This window comes from Sapajus apella, unplaced genomic scaffold (genome assembly GCF_009761245.1).
Source record: "Sapajus apella isolate SASKATOON/1434 unplaced genomic scaffold, GSC_monkey_1.0 scaffold54, whole genome shotgun sequence".
Taxonomy (NCBI): domain Eukaryota; kingdom Metazoa; phylum Chordata; class Mammalia; order Primates; family Cebidae; genus Sapajus; species Sapajus apella.
In genome coordinates, this window is record NW_022436994.1 from 8900669 (window position 1) to 8919092 (window position 18424).

General features: G+C 42.8%; 1 protein-coding gene across 3 annotated transcripts in view; it reads right to left on the reverse strand.

The window, feature by feature from the left end:
- The window catches only part of ADCY1 (adenylate cyclase 1), a 109846-nt gene that overhangs the window by 58156 nt on the left and 33266 nt on the right, over positions 1-18424 (reverse strand). For all 3 annotated transcript variants that reach the window (XM_032244282.1, XM_032244283.1, XM_032244284.1), the window contains exon 4: positions 292-419. In XM_032244282.1, coding sequence (XP_032100173.1) covers positions 292-419 — 128 coding nt within the window. The remainder of the gene's footprint in view (positions 1-291; positions 420-18424) is intronic.

Genomic DNA, 18424 nt, shown 5'->3' on the forward strand with positions numbered 1-18424 from the left:
CATGACTCATGCATACCTGACAATATGCAGGATTCCTGTGGACAAAGAAATACAGTCATACATGAAATGTAAAGGTGGGAATCATGAAAGCAACCTTTCAGGCACAGGCTGGGCTTCCTGAACCCAGCACCTTCTTGATACTGCCATCATTCTCTGCAACCTCAGACAGACCCACCAGGACACAGTGAGGTCCTGAGTGGGGAACCCATGTGGGGCAGAAGGTGGCTCAGCTTCCAGGACTCAACATGCAGACGCCCCAGGCCGCTCCTCTCAGCCCCTCGGGGTACTTACGTGATGGTGTCAATCATGTCGAGCCCCATCTCCACACAGCAGTGGGCATGGTCAGTCTTGGGCTGGGTGAGGCCTGACACGCAGTAGTAGCAGTCCCCCAGAATCTTGATGCGGCGACAGTGGTTCTCCTTCAGGGGAGGGCAAGGCACACAGTAAGAGACAGCACTGAAACGGCTGCGAGCACTTCTTCTGGCTCCACCACCTCTAGATGCTGGTGGCCACAGAGCACCAGCAAGACACACTGCACCAGGGCCATCACCTTCCCACCCAGGTCACACCCTTGTGTGGTCAGCAGAGTCTTGAGGGCGGGGACCAGGCTTGCATCGATCTCCTTCTTCCTTTCCCCATACCTCACTCATGGCCTTCTTCCCCTGGGTGGTCCATCCCCCCGTTTGTTTCACTCAGCCAACCCTAAAGGGTGATCCTTCAAGATGTAGCTGGAATGCCTCCTCCATGCGGAATCTTCCCCGACTCCCTTTATTCCCATGGCACCTCCCTTAACCACCATGCAGACCACAGACAGCCCTCTAGAAAGTGCTAGATTCCCCCCGACACCTGCTTCCCCCCAGGAAGGGCGGACTTCTCACCCATCTAGGTGTCCCTGGGGCTTCTGACCTCCCCACCCACAGGGCACACTCCCAGGAGGCAGAAGGCACTGGTTGGTCAAAGCTGAACGTCCATCTGCTCATCTGTGCAGTGGTATGAAGACCCTGTAGTGTCTTACTTGGATCAATCAGTGTCAACTGGGATTATCATCACAACTGCTGTGTTTATTTCAGGGACAACATTAAAACAGCAGCTCTAAAACATTTTCATTTCAGGACCCTTTTATATCTTGAAATCTCTGAGGACTCGCTAAAAACAAAAACCATTTGTGTAGGTGGGTTGTAGCTACTGACATTTACCAATAAGAATTTTTTTGTATACAAATGCATTTAAAAATAATAGTGAATCCACTGCATGTTAACATATATAACATTTTATGAAAAATCATGACATTTCCCCAAACAAAAGACACTGCATGAGCAGCACAGTACTGCAGTGCACTTCTGTGAGCCTCTGTGGTGCCATCGTCTCCGGGGCAGACAGCAGATTCTGTGACCCACTTCTGCAACCAGCCTTAGCGCTGCGCTGTCTCCGCAGATACCCATGAAGGAACCAGCCTCACACAAGCACAGTGCTGGATGAGGAAGGACTTCAGAGGTCCCCCGAGATGGTCTCATAAGGCCACAGAATTCCTCCAGCCCCACTATTAATGTGATCCTTTGGTTTCCTACAAAGGACTGGGGCCCTACAGGTCCTCTGGAATGCTGAGTTAACACAAGTGTATTTGGGATGAGCATGCTCAGCTCTCATGATCCCTGGGCTCACCTGTGCCCCACATTCTCACAGAAGAGGAACCTGGGCCAGCACAGAGTGAGTCAGGACAGGGACAGGCCACACCGACCGCTGGGAGCCCCCGTTTCCAGGCTGAGCAAGGATTGGCCTAGCAGCTGAATGGCTTGTCCATAGAAGTATCTTCCCAGAGCTGAGCAGACAGCTGATGACCCTGCTGCTGTCCTGAGCTGCCCTCGGGCCTGGCGCTGAAGGGACCTTAAGGGATGGCCCTGGCCACCACTCAGCATCTGAGAAGGGGGCGCTGTTGGGCATGCAGTTGGCTCTGTGCCCAGCTCCTTCCACCACTGAGCCTCCCTCAGCACTCCAAGACGTGGATGGGAGACAAGGGGAGGAAGTGACCGGAGACTTCAGTCTGTGGAGTGGACACTGACGCCAGCCTCGAAAAACCCAGGGGCTGAGTCTGTTCTGTCAGAGCCCGGCACGCTCCTCCTGCTGACAGGCAGCTGGTCACAGAAAGGCAGGTGACAATCCAAAGACGTCCAGGGTCTGGCCACTTTGGATCCCCTCCATCTCTGCATGACTGTGACAACTACTTAACCCTTAGAACGCTGGCCTCCTTATCTGTGGAAGGGGGTCCTCCTGCCTGACCTCATCCCCCGGCAGGCTGAGCTGAAGCTGACATGAGCCTGTGTCAGGGGCCTGTGAGCTCGAGTTCAGAAGTGGGTGGGTTCTCATGTTCACTCCGCCCAAGGGCAGGCTGCATGGACCCACAGCTACTGTTTCCCAGGTGTCCAGATGTTTCAAAGGGGTCAGGATATGCCTGCTTGGAGGCTGGCTGTGGGGACCAGTGACAATCTGGGTAAGGGTCTCCATGCAGTGGCTGGCACCATGGTTACTGTCACTGCAATGACAGGGCCTGGGACCACGGTCAGTGGTCACAGAAAGGACCAGGTCCTGTCCCAAAGAAGGCACAGCCAAGAGGCCACAAAAGTGACCAGGACACTGGGTTGCTGCCTGGTTCCAGTACCCATTCACTGGATCCCCAAGGTTGGCTGCCAGCACCAGTCTCTGTCCTGAAAAACTGAAGGCAGGGCCCCTCAGGCAGCCAGGGATATGGCTGGCCAGCCTTCTCAAGCCATCCTCATCAGAGCCTTGAGGCCCACAATCAGCTCTGGGCTCTCTCCTGGGACACTACCCCATTGGCACTGCCCTAGCAGGCCCCATGCATTCAGGCCTGCTTCCAAACATCCCCTAAACATCTCCAATGGCCAGAAGAAGGCCTGAATGCACGGGGCCGGCCAGGAAGGGGCAGCTGACACACCTCACACTCAGGCTTCCTCCACCCCAGCCCTCACCACCTCCCAGCCCTCCCTGACATTAGAAACCACGTGAGCACTCACAATCTGTGACAATGGCCCTGACACATCAGGATTTCTTCCCAGAGGTCCCAGAGGTGGGCTCAAGACCCCCCTGGGAGCCCTCAAGAACCACAAAGCCCACTGGCTGCTGGAACTCTTCTTGCACACGGTTTTGAGAGGGTCGCCAATCCCCAACTGTAAGGACCTGTGCTCTGGACGTCAAGGACTGAGGGCGATGTGGGGCCCTGGTCATCCCTGCATCTCACGTGCGTGAGTGGACTCAGGGACTGTGGGCAACCGCTAGTGTCCCTGCCCCCACCTCAGCTCTGAGCTGCGTCCCCAGCATCTCTCCAGGGTCCCGTGAGTACCAGGGCCTCCTGGTCATCTCTGTGTGTCCAGAACAAGCCTATCCCTGGGGTGGGACAGGTGTGCAGGACAAGATTGCTGACAGGACGACTGTGCATGAGTGAATGGGCCAGTCAGATCTGAAGGTAGCAGGGCCCTCAGGGTAAAAGGCAAAGGAGGGGCCTGTCAGTGTAGCTGCTCCAAACAGCCCACCATATGACTCCAGCTATCCTACACCAAGACTTGGCATGGCCACCGCAGAAAAACATCACTGTGGGGCTGGCTGGGGTGGAATCTTCAATTACCATCTCTACAGGAGTCCCATAGAAAAGGAGGCATAAACAGCACACAGGAATGAAGGCCGAAGAGACGCCCATGGAGCCTCAAGTGTGACCGTCACTGCGCCGGCATGGGCGAGCTGTGAGTGGGGAGAACCTATCCCTGCATGAGGACCAAGGGCAAAGCCATCCAGCACGGACCATCTACATGCACATGGTCATGTGGCAAGGCCTAACAAGTAGATGAGGGCTTGTATATTCTAGAGAAATTATCCAGAGCAGTTCTCTTTAGGGCAGCAATCCTCTCCGGGAACCTGGGCGACTCAAACCATCCACACAGGTGTACGCAATTCCAGCTTACCCAGCATCACACGAGTCTCCAGAAACTGTTCTCAGATGCAAAGCTGAGGACCCTCCTGGCCCCTCCTGGTGTCCCTTTCCCACCCACCTCCACCACCCTGGCACTGGTGGAGGCAGCTTAGGACAAATGTTGAATACATTGTTTTATTTTGTCTTTAATCTCAGAGGCCCTGGCTTTTGTTAGCAAGCTTAAGAGATCAAAAAAGGTATTTCTAATTGGTTTTGGTGTTTCTGATTTTAGAGTCTTTTGTATAAATATGGAAAGACAGCACCTAGAGTCCACTGCACTAAGCACTGCGGGGAGCGTTGTATCTCCTCCAAAAGAAGAAAGAAAATGAGATGGAGGGTTGGCAGGGGCTCAAAGACACATTCAGCCCTAAGGGACCAGGGCTGTCCCCTCCCTCCTAGGCTTGAAAGGGACAGGACTGCAGGCAGGTGACGTGACAATAGAAGCTTCTCAGTACAACAGAGCAGCTGCTGGATAATCCAGGTAGGAAGGTCTCCTGATTTGCTCCAGGTTTGGCCTCAAGAGCTGCAGCTGGATCACAGACAGCCTGGACCTATCATGGCCTCGCCTGAGCAGGCAGCCATGGGAAAGGGTCCAGAACAACAAGGGCTCACCTAAGCCAGCACTCTGACCCTGCCCGGCCCCAGCACCCATCCTAGAAGGGCACTGAAGTGATGTCTAGAAGAAAGCAGAGTCAGTGGCTCAGGAAGATCCACTGCCAATTCCAGAGCTCTGGCTGCCCAGGCCCCTTTAGGGCCAGCTCTATAGCAGTGGAGCCCAGAGAGGCCAGAGGAGGATGTATGGACTCACACAGAGCACCCCAGTTCTGAGAAAGCAGGTAAGTTCTGGAACCTGGGAGAAGGAGAGGATGAAAAGCCCGAATCAATCCAGTTTTTGCCCAAAAGTGACTGCATGCAAAACCCAAACTGGCCAAGGCCAATTAACTTTGTAGGACTGAGTGTTTGGCTATCAGTGGGAAAATGAAATAAGAAATTTTAGGAAACTCTAGAAGAACTAGCTTCCTGCTACAGAGATAGGGCAGAAGAACTGAAAAAAACCCAACAACTCTGCAGACACCTGTCCACCAACAGGATCAAATCAGGTCCCTGGAAGCCTCCCCGCCTCAGGGGAGACTGAGGAATCCACGTGCCCTGTTGGGAAGTGCTCTCCAGGAACAGGTTCACAGTGCATGCGCTACCAGCATCAAAAAGGAACAAAAAGGAACCACAGAGGGGCAAAGGGAAACTCCACACAAATGTCTAACTACACACATGGGAGGAGCAGTGGGCAGGGGAGGGGTCTCTCAATGTACCTCAACTTCGAGTTTTTACTGTGGAACTGAACCATACAATTATTTTATGTGCCTAAAAAGAAAAATTAATTAAAAACAGTGATACGTAAAAGATCAAAAGCAAAAACGAAATAAACCTGTTACCAGCATGACCACAGGGAGAATAATTATTCCAGGCGATGAGAAAACGCCTATTTGACCGTATGTCTGGTAGGATATAATGCAAGCACAAAAATAACCACAAAGCCATCTCTACATTCAGCAGACTTATCGTTGAAAATAATATTGGCAATGTTATTTTGAGCCTACTATATAGAGAAGGATGAAACAAATAATATTACTGTCATTAGAATTTTCAGCATCACAGGAAAGATACCAATATAAAAATCAAAGGAGTGAAGTTAAGTGAATTGGAAATATCAATATAAACTCATAATTTATTTTTATTTTTCTAAAAAAAAAATCCTATCTCAGTGCCCTAAAAAGCCTCAGACCAACGACAACCCAGATTATGGGGTTGAAAACTATTTCCCACTGAAAGAAACCAGGCCTTCTAGAAAAATGTTCCATCTAAAGATTCTGCTCAGGTGTGACTGGCCAAAAAAAAACCAGAAAGCAGAAGGTAACCTGAACGGGCTCCCACTTTACAAAACAGGAAATTTGAGCACCAAAAATAAAAAAGACGGCAACTGATCAAAGCACATCAAATTTTTTAAAATCCATGACTTCATAACAGGGTGCTGATTATTATCTTGAAAACTGATAGGTAAAAAGAATCGAACATTTACTATTTTTTAGAATAACCAAATAAGTAAGTATTCTTTTTTAGAAGAAATCATGAGCTAATAATGCTGAAGAAACTATGGAATTTAAAACCTCCATCTTGCAAACTCAAATGCAGCACAAATGTCAGCCATGCTTTTGCAAGGCAGCTGCTGTAAAACCACTGGCTGCAATGTGGATGGGAGACCAGTGACAGACGGGTCACACTGATAACCACTCCGCCACCAACCTCAACCTGGCAAGAAGAAAAGCAGCCAGCACCTGCCTGCTGGAGAGAAGCAATAAGAAGTGCACAGCCACCCAGGGAAGGGTTATTAAAACAACAAATGCAAAAGCAGATCCAAGAACCTACTAAGTCTCCTGAAGATCTACCAGTTCATAGGAGCAGCTGAGAGGGCAGGAGGAACACATTAAACAATATCACAGAGGATGGTGGGCCAACAAGGGAGGGGCACTGTTAACGATTAAAAGGTAAATCCCCAGAATAGCTAATTCCTAGATACAGTAAATACTTCACATGCAAACCAACCCCTCCCCAGTCCATGCCCTGTACACCCTTTGTCTAATCTAATTCTCACCTAACTGCCCTAAATCACCCCATGGCCAGGTACCAACCAGGGCCTACTCCTATAGCCCAGAGCCCATGCACATTATTCAAACTATCTGATCCTAAGCCTGATAAGCTGCTTAACTTGCCCCATCCTTTCCTTCCCCAGAAACCACAATGAAGGCTCAAGGCCACACTGTCCCCATCCTCCTTCTGTGTGGCCCTGTTTAGCATGGCGTGCATTCCCTCTGGCCTATAGGTTGTGAGTAATAAACTTCCTTCAAGGCACAGGCCTCTCTGTGTCATTGTTCAGTCACCTCCAAATATTAAAATCCCACAGGATAATCGAAACGTATGTCCATCTCATTTGTATCCTGATTGGAACAAATCAGCCAGGATAAAAAGACACTTTTGAGAAACAAGGGTAAACCAAGCCCAGGCTGGGTTTGTAACTTTCATCAGTCTGGTTGGGTTTCACAGTATCACGGTGGTGCCAGGTGACACGTTCTCAGATGACAGAGTTAAAGGATTTATGGAGGAAGTGAGATGATGTCTAGGATTTGAGGGAAGGCAGAGGGTACAGACCAAACAAGACTAACCAGACATTAACAATTGTTGGAGCTACATTATGGGTGCAAATTCACTTCAGGCCTCCAGTGTGGCCAGTTTTTTAGCAGCTCACAGAACTGGGGTGTGGGAGGAGCAAAGGACATACAGACTCTCTGGTGCGCTTTTCACATTTTATAATCACAGAAACCAAGGCCTGAGAAGTACGGATGACGTGGGTACAGTCCTTGCAGTTGCCTGGTGATTCCTGGCCCTTGAATCAAGTTCATTGAAAGGATCCACAAGGAGAGCAAGGGCTGGGAGGGGCTCAGGAAAGATGGAAGTGAATATACAGCTCCATGAGCCTGAGACTTGACAGGGACAGCTCTCTCTCTCCTGGTCTGGCTTCCATGAGTCCCTTTTGGAAATACCCACAGTAAACACAAAATAAATGAAAATTAGTGACCTCACTAACACAAGCCATAATAATGTCATCTTTTGGCAATTAAAGTTTGAACAAAATGGTCAGATTGTGAGACGGAAGAGGGTCCCCTCTTAAGGGTCTGCAGGCCCTTAATAAGCATGGAAATAAAGGAAAATCCTGAGTTCCTTCTAGAGAAATTCCAGGCTGTCAGCTAGCCCTGAGAGGTAAATGAACAACTTGATAAGCAAGAAGGTAACAGTAGCTCAAAACAATAGCCAAGGAAGATAGTCACGGGATGTTTGGTCCCCTACAGAAATAAAGATAACATCTTAACATATGTCCCTGAGTTGTTTTTTAGAAACCCAGACCCCAAATGGATACTCTGGCATGTAGACCTCAAATAATGGAGAACCGAGGACTGAACTCCGACTGCTAATCTTTGTTCTAAATTTCTTTCTTAAGGGCCTGGAGGAAGTCACGCCCACAAACCCGAGCAGACATTCTTTTCTGTCGATCCCAAAATTTTAAACAGAGCTTCTCTTCCTTAACCAATTAAAAATCAGAAAATCTTTGACTCTATCTATGGCCTGGAAACCCCTATTCAAGATATCCCATCTTTTTAGGCCAAACCATTGTATAACTACCATGTATTGATTTGTGATTCTGTCAGTAACTTACGCTTCCCTGAAGTTTACCCCTCCCTTTAAAAACCTTGCTTGCAAGCCATTGGAGAGGTTCTGTCTTAAGTGGAAGTTGCTCAATTCTCCCTGCTTGGCACCCTGCAAATGAGGGCCTTTATTTCTCCCGCTACAGATATTTCTCCCTCCATGTAGATATTCTGGCTTTACTGTGCTGGGCAAGCAAACCTAGGCTCAGCTGAGTAACAACTGCACCATAAAGCCATGTATGTTTGCCTTGCCATCTGTGACCAGCAGGCCCAGTGCCATGTCAGCCTGTAGGAGGATTTTTAAACCCGGCAACACACTTGTCTTATATTCCCTTAAAGCAAATTATATGAATGCAAGTGATCCTAACTTAAACACTCATTAAATCATTGCTCAAATCCTCCTCTGTGTTGGGTCCCAAGGGTCAGAATGTCTACTGATGTGCCCATGTTTGGGACAACACAGACTTTAAGAGGCCATTAGCTAACTCAGCATATCCTAGAGGATCACTCAGATCCAGGGTGACCTCAAGCCCCGTCCAGGGAACGGGAATGTCTCACGGGGTTGTCTAACTTCGCCATACTGACCAGTCTATTCTTGCACTCACCTCCATCAGGGACCCACTTGCATCATCTGAAATCTGAATGCTTCTCTGGCATGTGCCAGGAAACACTCAATGTGGGGCTGAGAACTTACAACAATGTGAGGTGCTCTCACTGGGAAAAAATGATCCCTAGAAGGGTTCTTGGAGTTATGACCTTCCAGAACTAAGGGGCTATGTTCCCATCCACCTGAGGAATGGGATCAGGATGAGCCACAGGCAGCCCAGCTGATAAGCTGCCAAGCTGGGATTGTTTTATCTCCACAGATGGCACACAGTGAACACCCCATGCTGCCCCATGGTCTTCTGGAACTGGATAAAGGAACTGTGTGCTTAGTTCAACCAGTTCATGCTCCCGTTAAGAAAACTGACATCCAGAGAAGGGGCCTTGTCCCTCCACAGGTGAAGGTGGAGTGAGATGAGCCACGGCAGGTGTTTCTCATCAATTCAAAGGAGTGTGGCCAGTCTCCCAACTATACATGGGTATTAAAGCAAATGTAAATCTAACAAGTATCGAATAAACGGGAAAAAGGTAAAAAATATTGTTCACATCTGTGACTACCAGCCATGGCTAAGGAGGTAAAAAAGCCATCAGCTACTATCAAGACTAAAACAAACATGTTCTGTGTTTGTTTAACTTCCCACAGAGACCTTTGTAGAAAAAGATATGTTTGGACCGCAGCTGTGTGTAATTTTCCAAGTCTGCACTTCATAGGGGCCACTTGCATCACCAACACAAGGGCCTCAGACATATGACAAATTTATCTGTGAAACACACATCCCATGTGGTCCTACTTCATGGGGGCCACCTGCATCTCCAACACCAGAGACTCAGAAACAGGCCCTTGCAGCTGTTTCTTGTACAAGAAACAGCTGTCAATTATACAACCTGCAGGCTATAGACTAAATGTGACCCATCCTGGTGACCAGTGGGCTTCAGTAAGCATGAACACCTGGCAGCCATGACTCACTATAAACCATTAGAAAGAAAGGCAGCTCTTTCCTGCATATAATGCCCCTATGGAGACCATGGCATTTAAAAGACATGCTCCATTGCTGCTGTACACCCAGACACCACAGCAGCATATCCGAGGGAGACGCATCTCACGTGCTCCTTCATCACAGGGGTCACCTGCATGTCTAACACCAGGGACTCACACACAAGACCAGCACATAAGAGGCACACACATCCTCTACATGCTCCTCAAAAATTGACTCACGCAGATTAGAGTAAAACATACACTTGAAAAATACATAACACCATCAACACAAAAAGAATACAAAAAAAAAGTAATACAAATAAAGGAGGACTGAACTGGGTCATTCCAACTTTGAACTTACAAGCAGTTACCTCGACAAAGGGAAAAAAGATTCAAACTGAACTTCTGCAGATGAAAACTAGAGTGTCTGAGATGAGAACTATTCTGAGTAGGATTAATGACGGGACATATACTGCAGAAGGAAATAGCTACTATCCAAAGGAAGTAGAAACAAAAAGAATCCAAAAAAATTTTTTTTAATCCCCAATGGCTGCAGGCTCCCACAAGAGTAGAACTCCCTAATATATGTGAACTGATGATCTGGAAGGAAGAAGGGGAGGGGTCATAAAAAGTATATGAAAAAGGATCACCCAGGCTTTTTTTTTTTTGCAAATTTGATTTAACTGTAAAACTACAGATGCAAGAAGCTCAATGTACTGCAGGCACAGGAAACATGAAGAAAACTCAAATTCACATCAAAATCAAATTTCTTAAAACCAATGATGAAAAGAAAAAAAGTAGAGAAGACCTATTTCAAACAAAGGAACAGAGTTGATGGCAGACTTCTTATTGGAGACAACATAAGACCACAGAACAACATCTTCAAAGTTCTGAAGAAAACAAAACAAAACTGTCAACCTAGAATTCTCTACGTGGTGAAAATACATTTTTAAAAATTCAGGCAAAATCAAGAGTCTTTCAGAAGTACAAAAACTAAAAGAATTCATCACCAGAATACCAGCACTACGAGAAATGTTTTTAAAATTATTTTTTTGTTTTTTCACAGATAAGGTCTCACTCTGTCACCGAGGCTGGAGTGCAGTGATGTGATCATATCTCACTGCAGTCTGAAACTCACTGGGCTCAAGTGATCCTCCCACCTCAGCCTCCCAAGTAGGTAGGACTACAGGTATGTGCCACTACACCCAGTTAATTTTTTTTCTTTTTTTTAAGTAGAGTTGGGGTCTCATTATGTTGTCCAGTCTGGTCTCAAACTCCTGGCCTCAAGTGTTCCTCCCACCTCAGTTTCCAAAGTGCTGGGATTATAAGTATGAGCCACCACCACCAGGGAAAAGAAATTATTTAGGCAGGAAAATAAAACACAAAGATATTTACTGCATAAATGAAGGAAAAGCAAAGGAAATGGTTACTACGTGAAAAACAGATCAGCTATTTTGACTGTTTAAATTGCTTTGAAAGATAATTGACTGTGTAAATAAAATGTAAAATGGAGTTTATAACACAAGAAAAAGTAAAATGTATGGCAACAACTTCATAAAAGCCAAGAAGCAAGAAACAGATGTATGCAATTATAAGTTTCTTATGGTGTAATTAATAAATCATGTGATGGTAGACTGCTAAAAGTTAAAATATCTATTATAAACTTTAAAGCAACCACAAAAACAACAAAACAAAGAGTTATACTAACAAACCAATAAATGCAGTAAGATGGAATCATGAAACATAATAAATTGGCAAAATAGCCAAAAAAAAAAAAAAAAAAACAAAACAGGGAACAAAGAACAAATGAGACAAACCAAAAGCAAATGGTAAGGTAGCAGGCCAAACTTAACCACATCACTAATGCAGACAGTGCAAGCACCTCAACTGAAAGCAGAGATTGCCATTTTAGGTTAAAAAAAAATAAAGTAAAAGCAAAACTAATTAGGAACAAACTGTAAATAAGACACAAATGGGCTGGGCATGGTGGCTCACGCCTGTAATCCCAGCACTTTGGGAAGCCAAAGGGGGAGGATCACCTGAGGTCAGGAGTTCAAGACCAGCCTGGCCACAACATGGTGAAACCCCCTCTCTACAAAAAATTCAAAAATTTGCTGGGCATGGTGGCAGGCGCCTGTAATCCCACTTGAGAGGTTGAGGCAGGAGAATCGCTTGAACTTGGGAGGTGGAGGTTATGGTGAGCCAAGACTGCTTCACTGCAATCCAGCCTGAGCAAGGCTAGGTCTTAAAAAAAAAAAAAGACACAGACTAAAAACAAAAGGATGGAAAAAGACACAGACCCTCCATATCCATAGGTTCTGCATTTATGGATCCAACCAACTGCAGATGACAGAATGTAGTTAGGCCCATCAAGGTTGCATCTATACTGAACATGAACAGCATTTTTTTCTTGTCATTATTCCCCAAGCAATACAGTATGACAACTATTTACATAGCATTTACACTGTATTAGGTATTATAAGCAATCCAGAGAAGATTTAAAGTATCCAGGAGGATGTGTATAGAAGTTATATGCAAATACTATGCCATTTTTTAATGAGGGACTTGAGCATCCAGATTTTGGTATCCACGGGTAGTCCTAGAACCAATGTCCTGTGGGTATCGGGCAACAGCTATTCTTTCTCACAATAGTCAAAGGAAAGTTGAATGGCTCTATTAATATCAGCAAATGGGATTACAAAGCAAAGAATATTACCAGAATAAAGAGGCTCATTTCTTACCAATAAAGTAGTCAATTCATCAAGAAAACATAACCATTATAAATATTTAAAAATTAACAGAGTTCAAAAATACTTGAGGTAAAAATAAATAGAGCTGAAATAAAAAATATATGATTATGTTGGAGATTTTAATATCCCTCTCTCAATAATTGAGAGAACAAGTAGCCAGGAAATCAGTAAAGATATAGAAGACATGAACAATTCTACCAACCAATTGACATAATTGGTACTCACTGAACACGCTATTAACAATAGAATTCTACAAAATCAAAGTACTAAACCACCAACGTAAGCCATATTCTGGGCCATAAATTTAAGTGGATTCAAATAACAAAAAGCATATTCTCTGACCAAAAAAGAACTAAATTGGAAGTAAAAAACAAGATATTTGAAATATCCCTGAACCACATATCTAAATAACTCATGGGACTTAAAAAAAAATAAAGAGAAATTAGAAAGTATTTTGAACAGAATTAGAAAAACACACAACATACCAGAAATTGTGGGATACTGCTAAAGAAATACTTTCAGGTAAGTTTACAACACTAAATTCTTATATTAAAAGACAAAAAATGTTTAGTTAATGGCTTTGGCAGACACCTTAAGAAACTACAAAAAAGAGCAAATTAAACCCAAAATACCCAGAAGCAACACAATAATATAGATATGAAAAGAAATAATTAAATAGAAAATTACAGAAATCAATTAAATGAAAAGCAATTATTTAAGAAAAATCAATAAAATTGATAAATCTCTAGCCAAAATGATCAGAAAAAAGAGAAGACAAAATTTACCAAAACCATGGGTAAAAGAAGTGACATCACTATAGATTCTACAGCTATTAGAAGGAAAGCAAGGACTATGAAGAACTACTACCAAGCTTATTTAAGAAAGAAAGAAAAAAAAATCTGACTAACTCTATTTAAAGAAATTAAATTTGTAGTTAAAAACCTTTCCACAAAGAAAATACCAGGTCCAGATGGATTCGCTGGTTCACTGGTAAATTCTACCACACATTTAAGAAAGAGGGAATACCATTTCTACAAAAACTCTTCCAAAATTCAACAAAAGGAAATATTCCCAAACTCATCTATGAGTTAAGCATTATCTTGACACCACGTACAGAATAAGAAAAGCCACAGACTAATATCTTTAACATAAATTTTCTAAACAAAATTTTAGAAAAGCAAAGCCAACAATAAATAAGGATAATACAATGCAGATCCTTCTCAACTTATGATGGGGTTACAATCCAATAAATGTGTGATAAGTTGAAAATATGGAAGGTCAAAACTGCATGTCTGACCGGGAGCTGTGGCTTGCTGCCACCTCCCAACATCACAAGAGGAAGACAGTTTGTACAGAAAGGGTATCATTTTCCCATCATCTTAAAGTCAAATAGCACACATAAGTCAGGGACCATCTTCATGTCCATGTAGGGTTTGTCCAAGAAACAAAAGGATATTTAGATATCCTACCATCAATCAGTGTAATTCATTATACGAGGAGACTAAAATGAAAGCCATATGATCCCTCCAACAGGTGCAAAAGGATTAGAGAAAATTCAACATCCACTTCTGATTCAAAAAAAAAAAAAATTCAGCAAACTAGAAATAAAAGGAAACTTGCTCAACTTGATAAAAAGTATCCACACAAAAAAACAGCTGATGATATCATATTTGATGCTGAAAGACAGAATGCCTTCCCCTAATATTGGGAACAAGACAAGAATCTTGCTGTTGATGCTTCTGTTTAACATTGTACTGGTGGTTTTAGACAGTAAACAACATAATGATTTATGTAGAAAATGTATGTATAAAGAAACCTACTAGAAATAAGTGAGTTTAGCGGAGTTTCAGAACAGTTTATCAATACAAAAACTCAATTGTACAGCTGACCCACAGGTTATGAGTCTCAACCCCCCACACAGTTAAAAATCCATGTATAACTTTTGACTACCCCAAAAAACATAGCTACCAACAGCCTACCACTGAGCAGAAACCTTACCAATAACATTAACAGTTGATTAACACATACATAGGCTAGTATCTATTTAGGTTGATGCAAAAGTAATTACGGTTTTTGTTATAAGTTTTAAAGGTAAAAACCACAATTGCTTTTGCACCCACCTAAACACATGTATAATCATTTATGCATTCATGGCATAGGGAAACCTTTCTTAATGTTTTCAATATTTGTAGGCCTACGCAGTTTATCTGCGAGTTTTTCCAAACTATTACAAATCTCGAAAATATTTTCAAATATATATATTTTTTAATTACATGTATAAATGGACCCACACAGTTCAAATCTGTGTTGTTCAAGTGTCAGCTGTATTTTGCTATGCTAGTAATGAACAATCAGAAATTAAAACTTAAAAATCAACAGCATTTAAAATACTATCAAAAGCTAGGAACTATTAGCCAGCACGGTGGCTCACACTTGTAATACCAGCACTTTGGAAGGTCGAGGGGGGTGGATCACTTGAGGCCAGGAGTTTAAGACCAGCCTGGCCAACATAGTGAAACCTTGTCTCTACCAAAAATACAAAAATTAGCCGGGCAGGGTGGTGCCTGCCTGTAGTCCCAGCTACTCAGGAGGCTGAGTTAGGATAATCACTTGAACCTGGGAGGTGGAGACTGCAGTGAGCCAAGATTGCAACATTCCACTCCGGCCCCGGCAACGGAGCAAGACTCTGCCAAAAAAAAAAAACCTAGGGGCTACTTAGGAATAAATCTGATGAAATATATAAAATACATATTCTTTGGCCAAGCATGATGGTTCATGCCTGTAATCCCTGCAACGGTGGAAGGCCAAGGCGGGAGTATCACTCAAGCTTAGGAGTTCAAGACCAGTCTGGGCAACATGGTGAGACTCCACCTCTTAAAAAAAAAAAAAAAAAAAATTTGTAATTAGTTGGGCATTGTGTCATGTGCCTGTGGTCTCAGCTACTCAGGAGGCTGAAGCAGGAGAATTGCTTGAGCCCAGGAGGTGGAGGTTGCAGTGACCTGTGATCGCACCGCTGCACTCCAGTCTGGGTAACAGAAAGAGACCCTGTCTCAAAAAAAAAAGAAAAAAGAAATACATATACACTGAAAACTATACATTTTTGAGAAAAAAAATCAAAGAATATCTAAATAAATCTAAATAAACATACTGTGTTCATGGGTCAGAAGACTATTTTTTAAATGTTAATCCTCCCAAGATTAACATAGACTCAACAAAAATCTCAAACAAAATTTCAGCAACCTTTGTTACAGACACTGAAAAGCTGATTCTAAAATTCACATGGAAAAGCAAAGCGCCTAGAATAGCCAAAATCACTTTGAAAAAGAACAAAGTTGAATAAAACACAGAGCCTGATTCCAGACTATACATTATAAAACTACAGGGTCAGGGTGTGTGGTTTTTGATGTCAAGATAAACACATAGGTTAATGGAACAGAATTTTTAAAATCCAGAAATAGATTCACCTACATATGGACAAGTGATTTTTCTAAAATTTTGGAAAGGGAATTCAGTGGAGAAATGAAAGTATTTTCAGTAAATGATTCTGCGACAATTAGATATTACGATGCAAAAAAATCCAACTTTGGCCCATACCTTGAAACATATACAAAAATTAACTACAAATGTATTAAAAACTTAAACGTAAAACCTCAAACTATAAAACTTCTAGAGGAAAACACAGGGGAATATCTATGACTTTGTTAGGCCAAAATTTTTACTTTATTTTATGTAGGTATATATTTATCTACTTTGCAGCATTACTCTGAGATGCAGATATACACAGCCTTGGCTTAGATAGCTGGCAAATGAAACAAATGATTGTGATTATTTGTTTATCTTTCTTATGTGAATTTCCTTAGGACAATATGAATTTGTAAACCTATGGAAATTCGCATGTGCACAAAAATTATGAATACGCTATGTTGTGTCTTCACCTTATTAAACATTAATCTGATAATCGCATTCAATGACTTGACTCTTTGTGGATGATGTTTGTTTTCAAGTTTGGATGCAGAACTTATAAAATGAAAAATAATTGAAATAGTATTGTTTTTTTGTGATACAGCATGTGCTCTATAAAACAAGTATTTAAGGAAAACTTTTGTTCCCTGCTGGATTATGAGGCAGACAGTCACAGATTGTATCCTCCTTACATATGCACTATCCCAGTGATTAGCAGTTTTCTGCGCATAGCAGAATGAGCAGACATTTGCGGAGTTAAAATGGAATCCAATTGCATTATAATGGTAATAAGATAAGCGTTATTTGACAATTCCCTAAAACAGACAAAGCTGATAAATGGACAATTTCTAGCATCAAATGTTTTCTGGTTATATAATTAAGAACTTGATGGGATTTTTAAAATGAGTTTATCGTATCTTTACGTTAGAGGATCCCAATGGTTTTCAAGTTGGATTTTCAAATACCTGTGTAGTTTTAACAACACTGACCCTACTGATCACAGCTTTCCTGGTAACAATGATAATTATCACACATTGAGTGTAAACCCTGTCCTAGGCACTGTGCTAGATGCTTTAGGCTTTTTATTATTTTACTTCTCATTAACCAACCAAAATAGTCACATTTAGTCTTAATTTTAAATAAGGAGGCTGAAATCCAGAGTTGTTGGATGACTGCTTGCAAGGTGTGGTAGGCTGAAATTCCGTGCTTCCCCAGTCCCCCAAAGACAACCATGGTCAAATTTCTGGAATCCGTAAATGCAAACTTACACGGAAAAACACCAAACAAACAGAACAAAAACAAAGGTCACTGTAATGTAACAAATTAAGGATCTCAAAATCGGAAAACCGTCTCAGTTATCCAGATTAGCCCTAAATACAATGACATGTATCCTTCTAAAAATGAAGCAGGAGGAAATTTTACACACATACAGAGAAAGGAAAAGAGAGAGAGAAGGAGGAGGAAAAGGCAGAGAGAGAGAGAGAAAACAGAAGGATGAAGAAGAGCAGGCAGCAACATGAAGGCAGAGGGAGATTCGAGTGATGTGCCCACAAGCCAAGGAATTCCAACAGCCAGCAGAAGATGTAAAAGGTAAGGGACAAACTTGGAACCTCTGGATGGAGTACGGTCCTGCAAACATCTGTATTTTGGCCTAGCAATGCTGATTTCAGTATTCAGACCTCCAAAACTGTGAGAAAAGAAGTTTCTGCTGTTCCAAGCTACCAAGTTTGTGGTAATTCACCACAGTAGCCTTGGGAAAACAACAGACAATTATAGCACTTTGGGCAAATATTTTTCAAATACAACACAAAAATTATAATGCATTAAAAAAACTGATAAATTGGACTTCATAAACACTGTTAAGAGAATAAACAAGCCAATGTCTGGGAGATCATATATCTGATGAAGGACTTGTATGTAGGACATATAGAGAATCCTCAAAACTCCACAAAAAGAAAAAAATCAACTCCAATAAAAAGAAGTGATCAAAAGGTTTGAACAGGCACTTCACCAAAAATATATATGAGTGGCCAATGAGCAATGAAAAGATGCTCAACCACATCAGTTATTTAAAAATAGGAAATTAAAACCACAAGAAAATAGCACCACATGCCTGCTAGAAAAAAATTAAAATTAAAAAGACTGACCCTTTCAAGTGCTGATGAGGATGTGGAGCAACTGTGACTCATACACTGCTGATGGGAATGTGAAATGCTACAGTAACTCTGAAAACATTGTGTCTGCTTTATAAAAAGTTAGACATACATCTCCCATGTTTTTTAGCCATTCTACTCCTAGGTATTTACCTAAGAGAACTGAATACCCATATATAGACTTGTACATGAAGGTTCATAGCAGCTTTATTTGTAATAACCGAAACCTAGAAATACAGTAACCC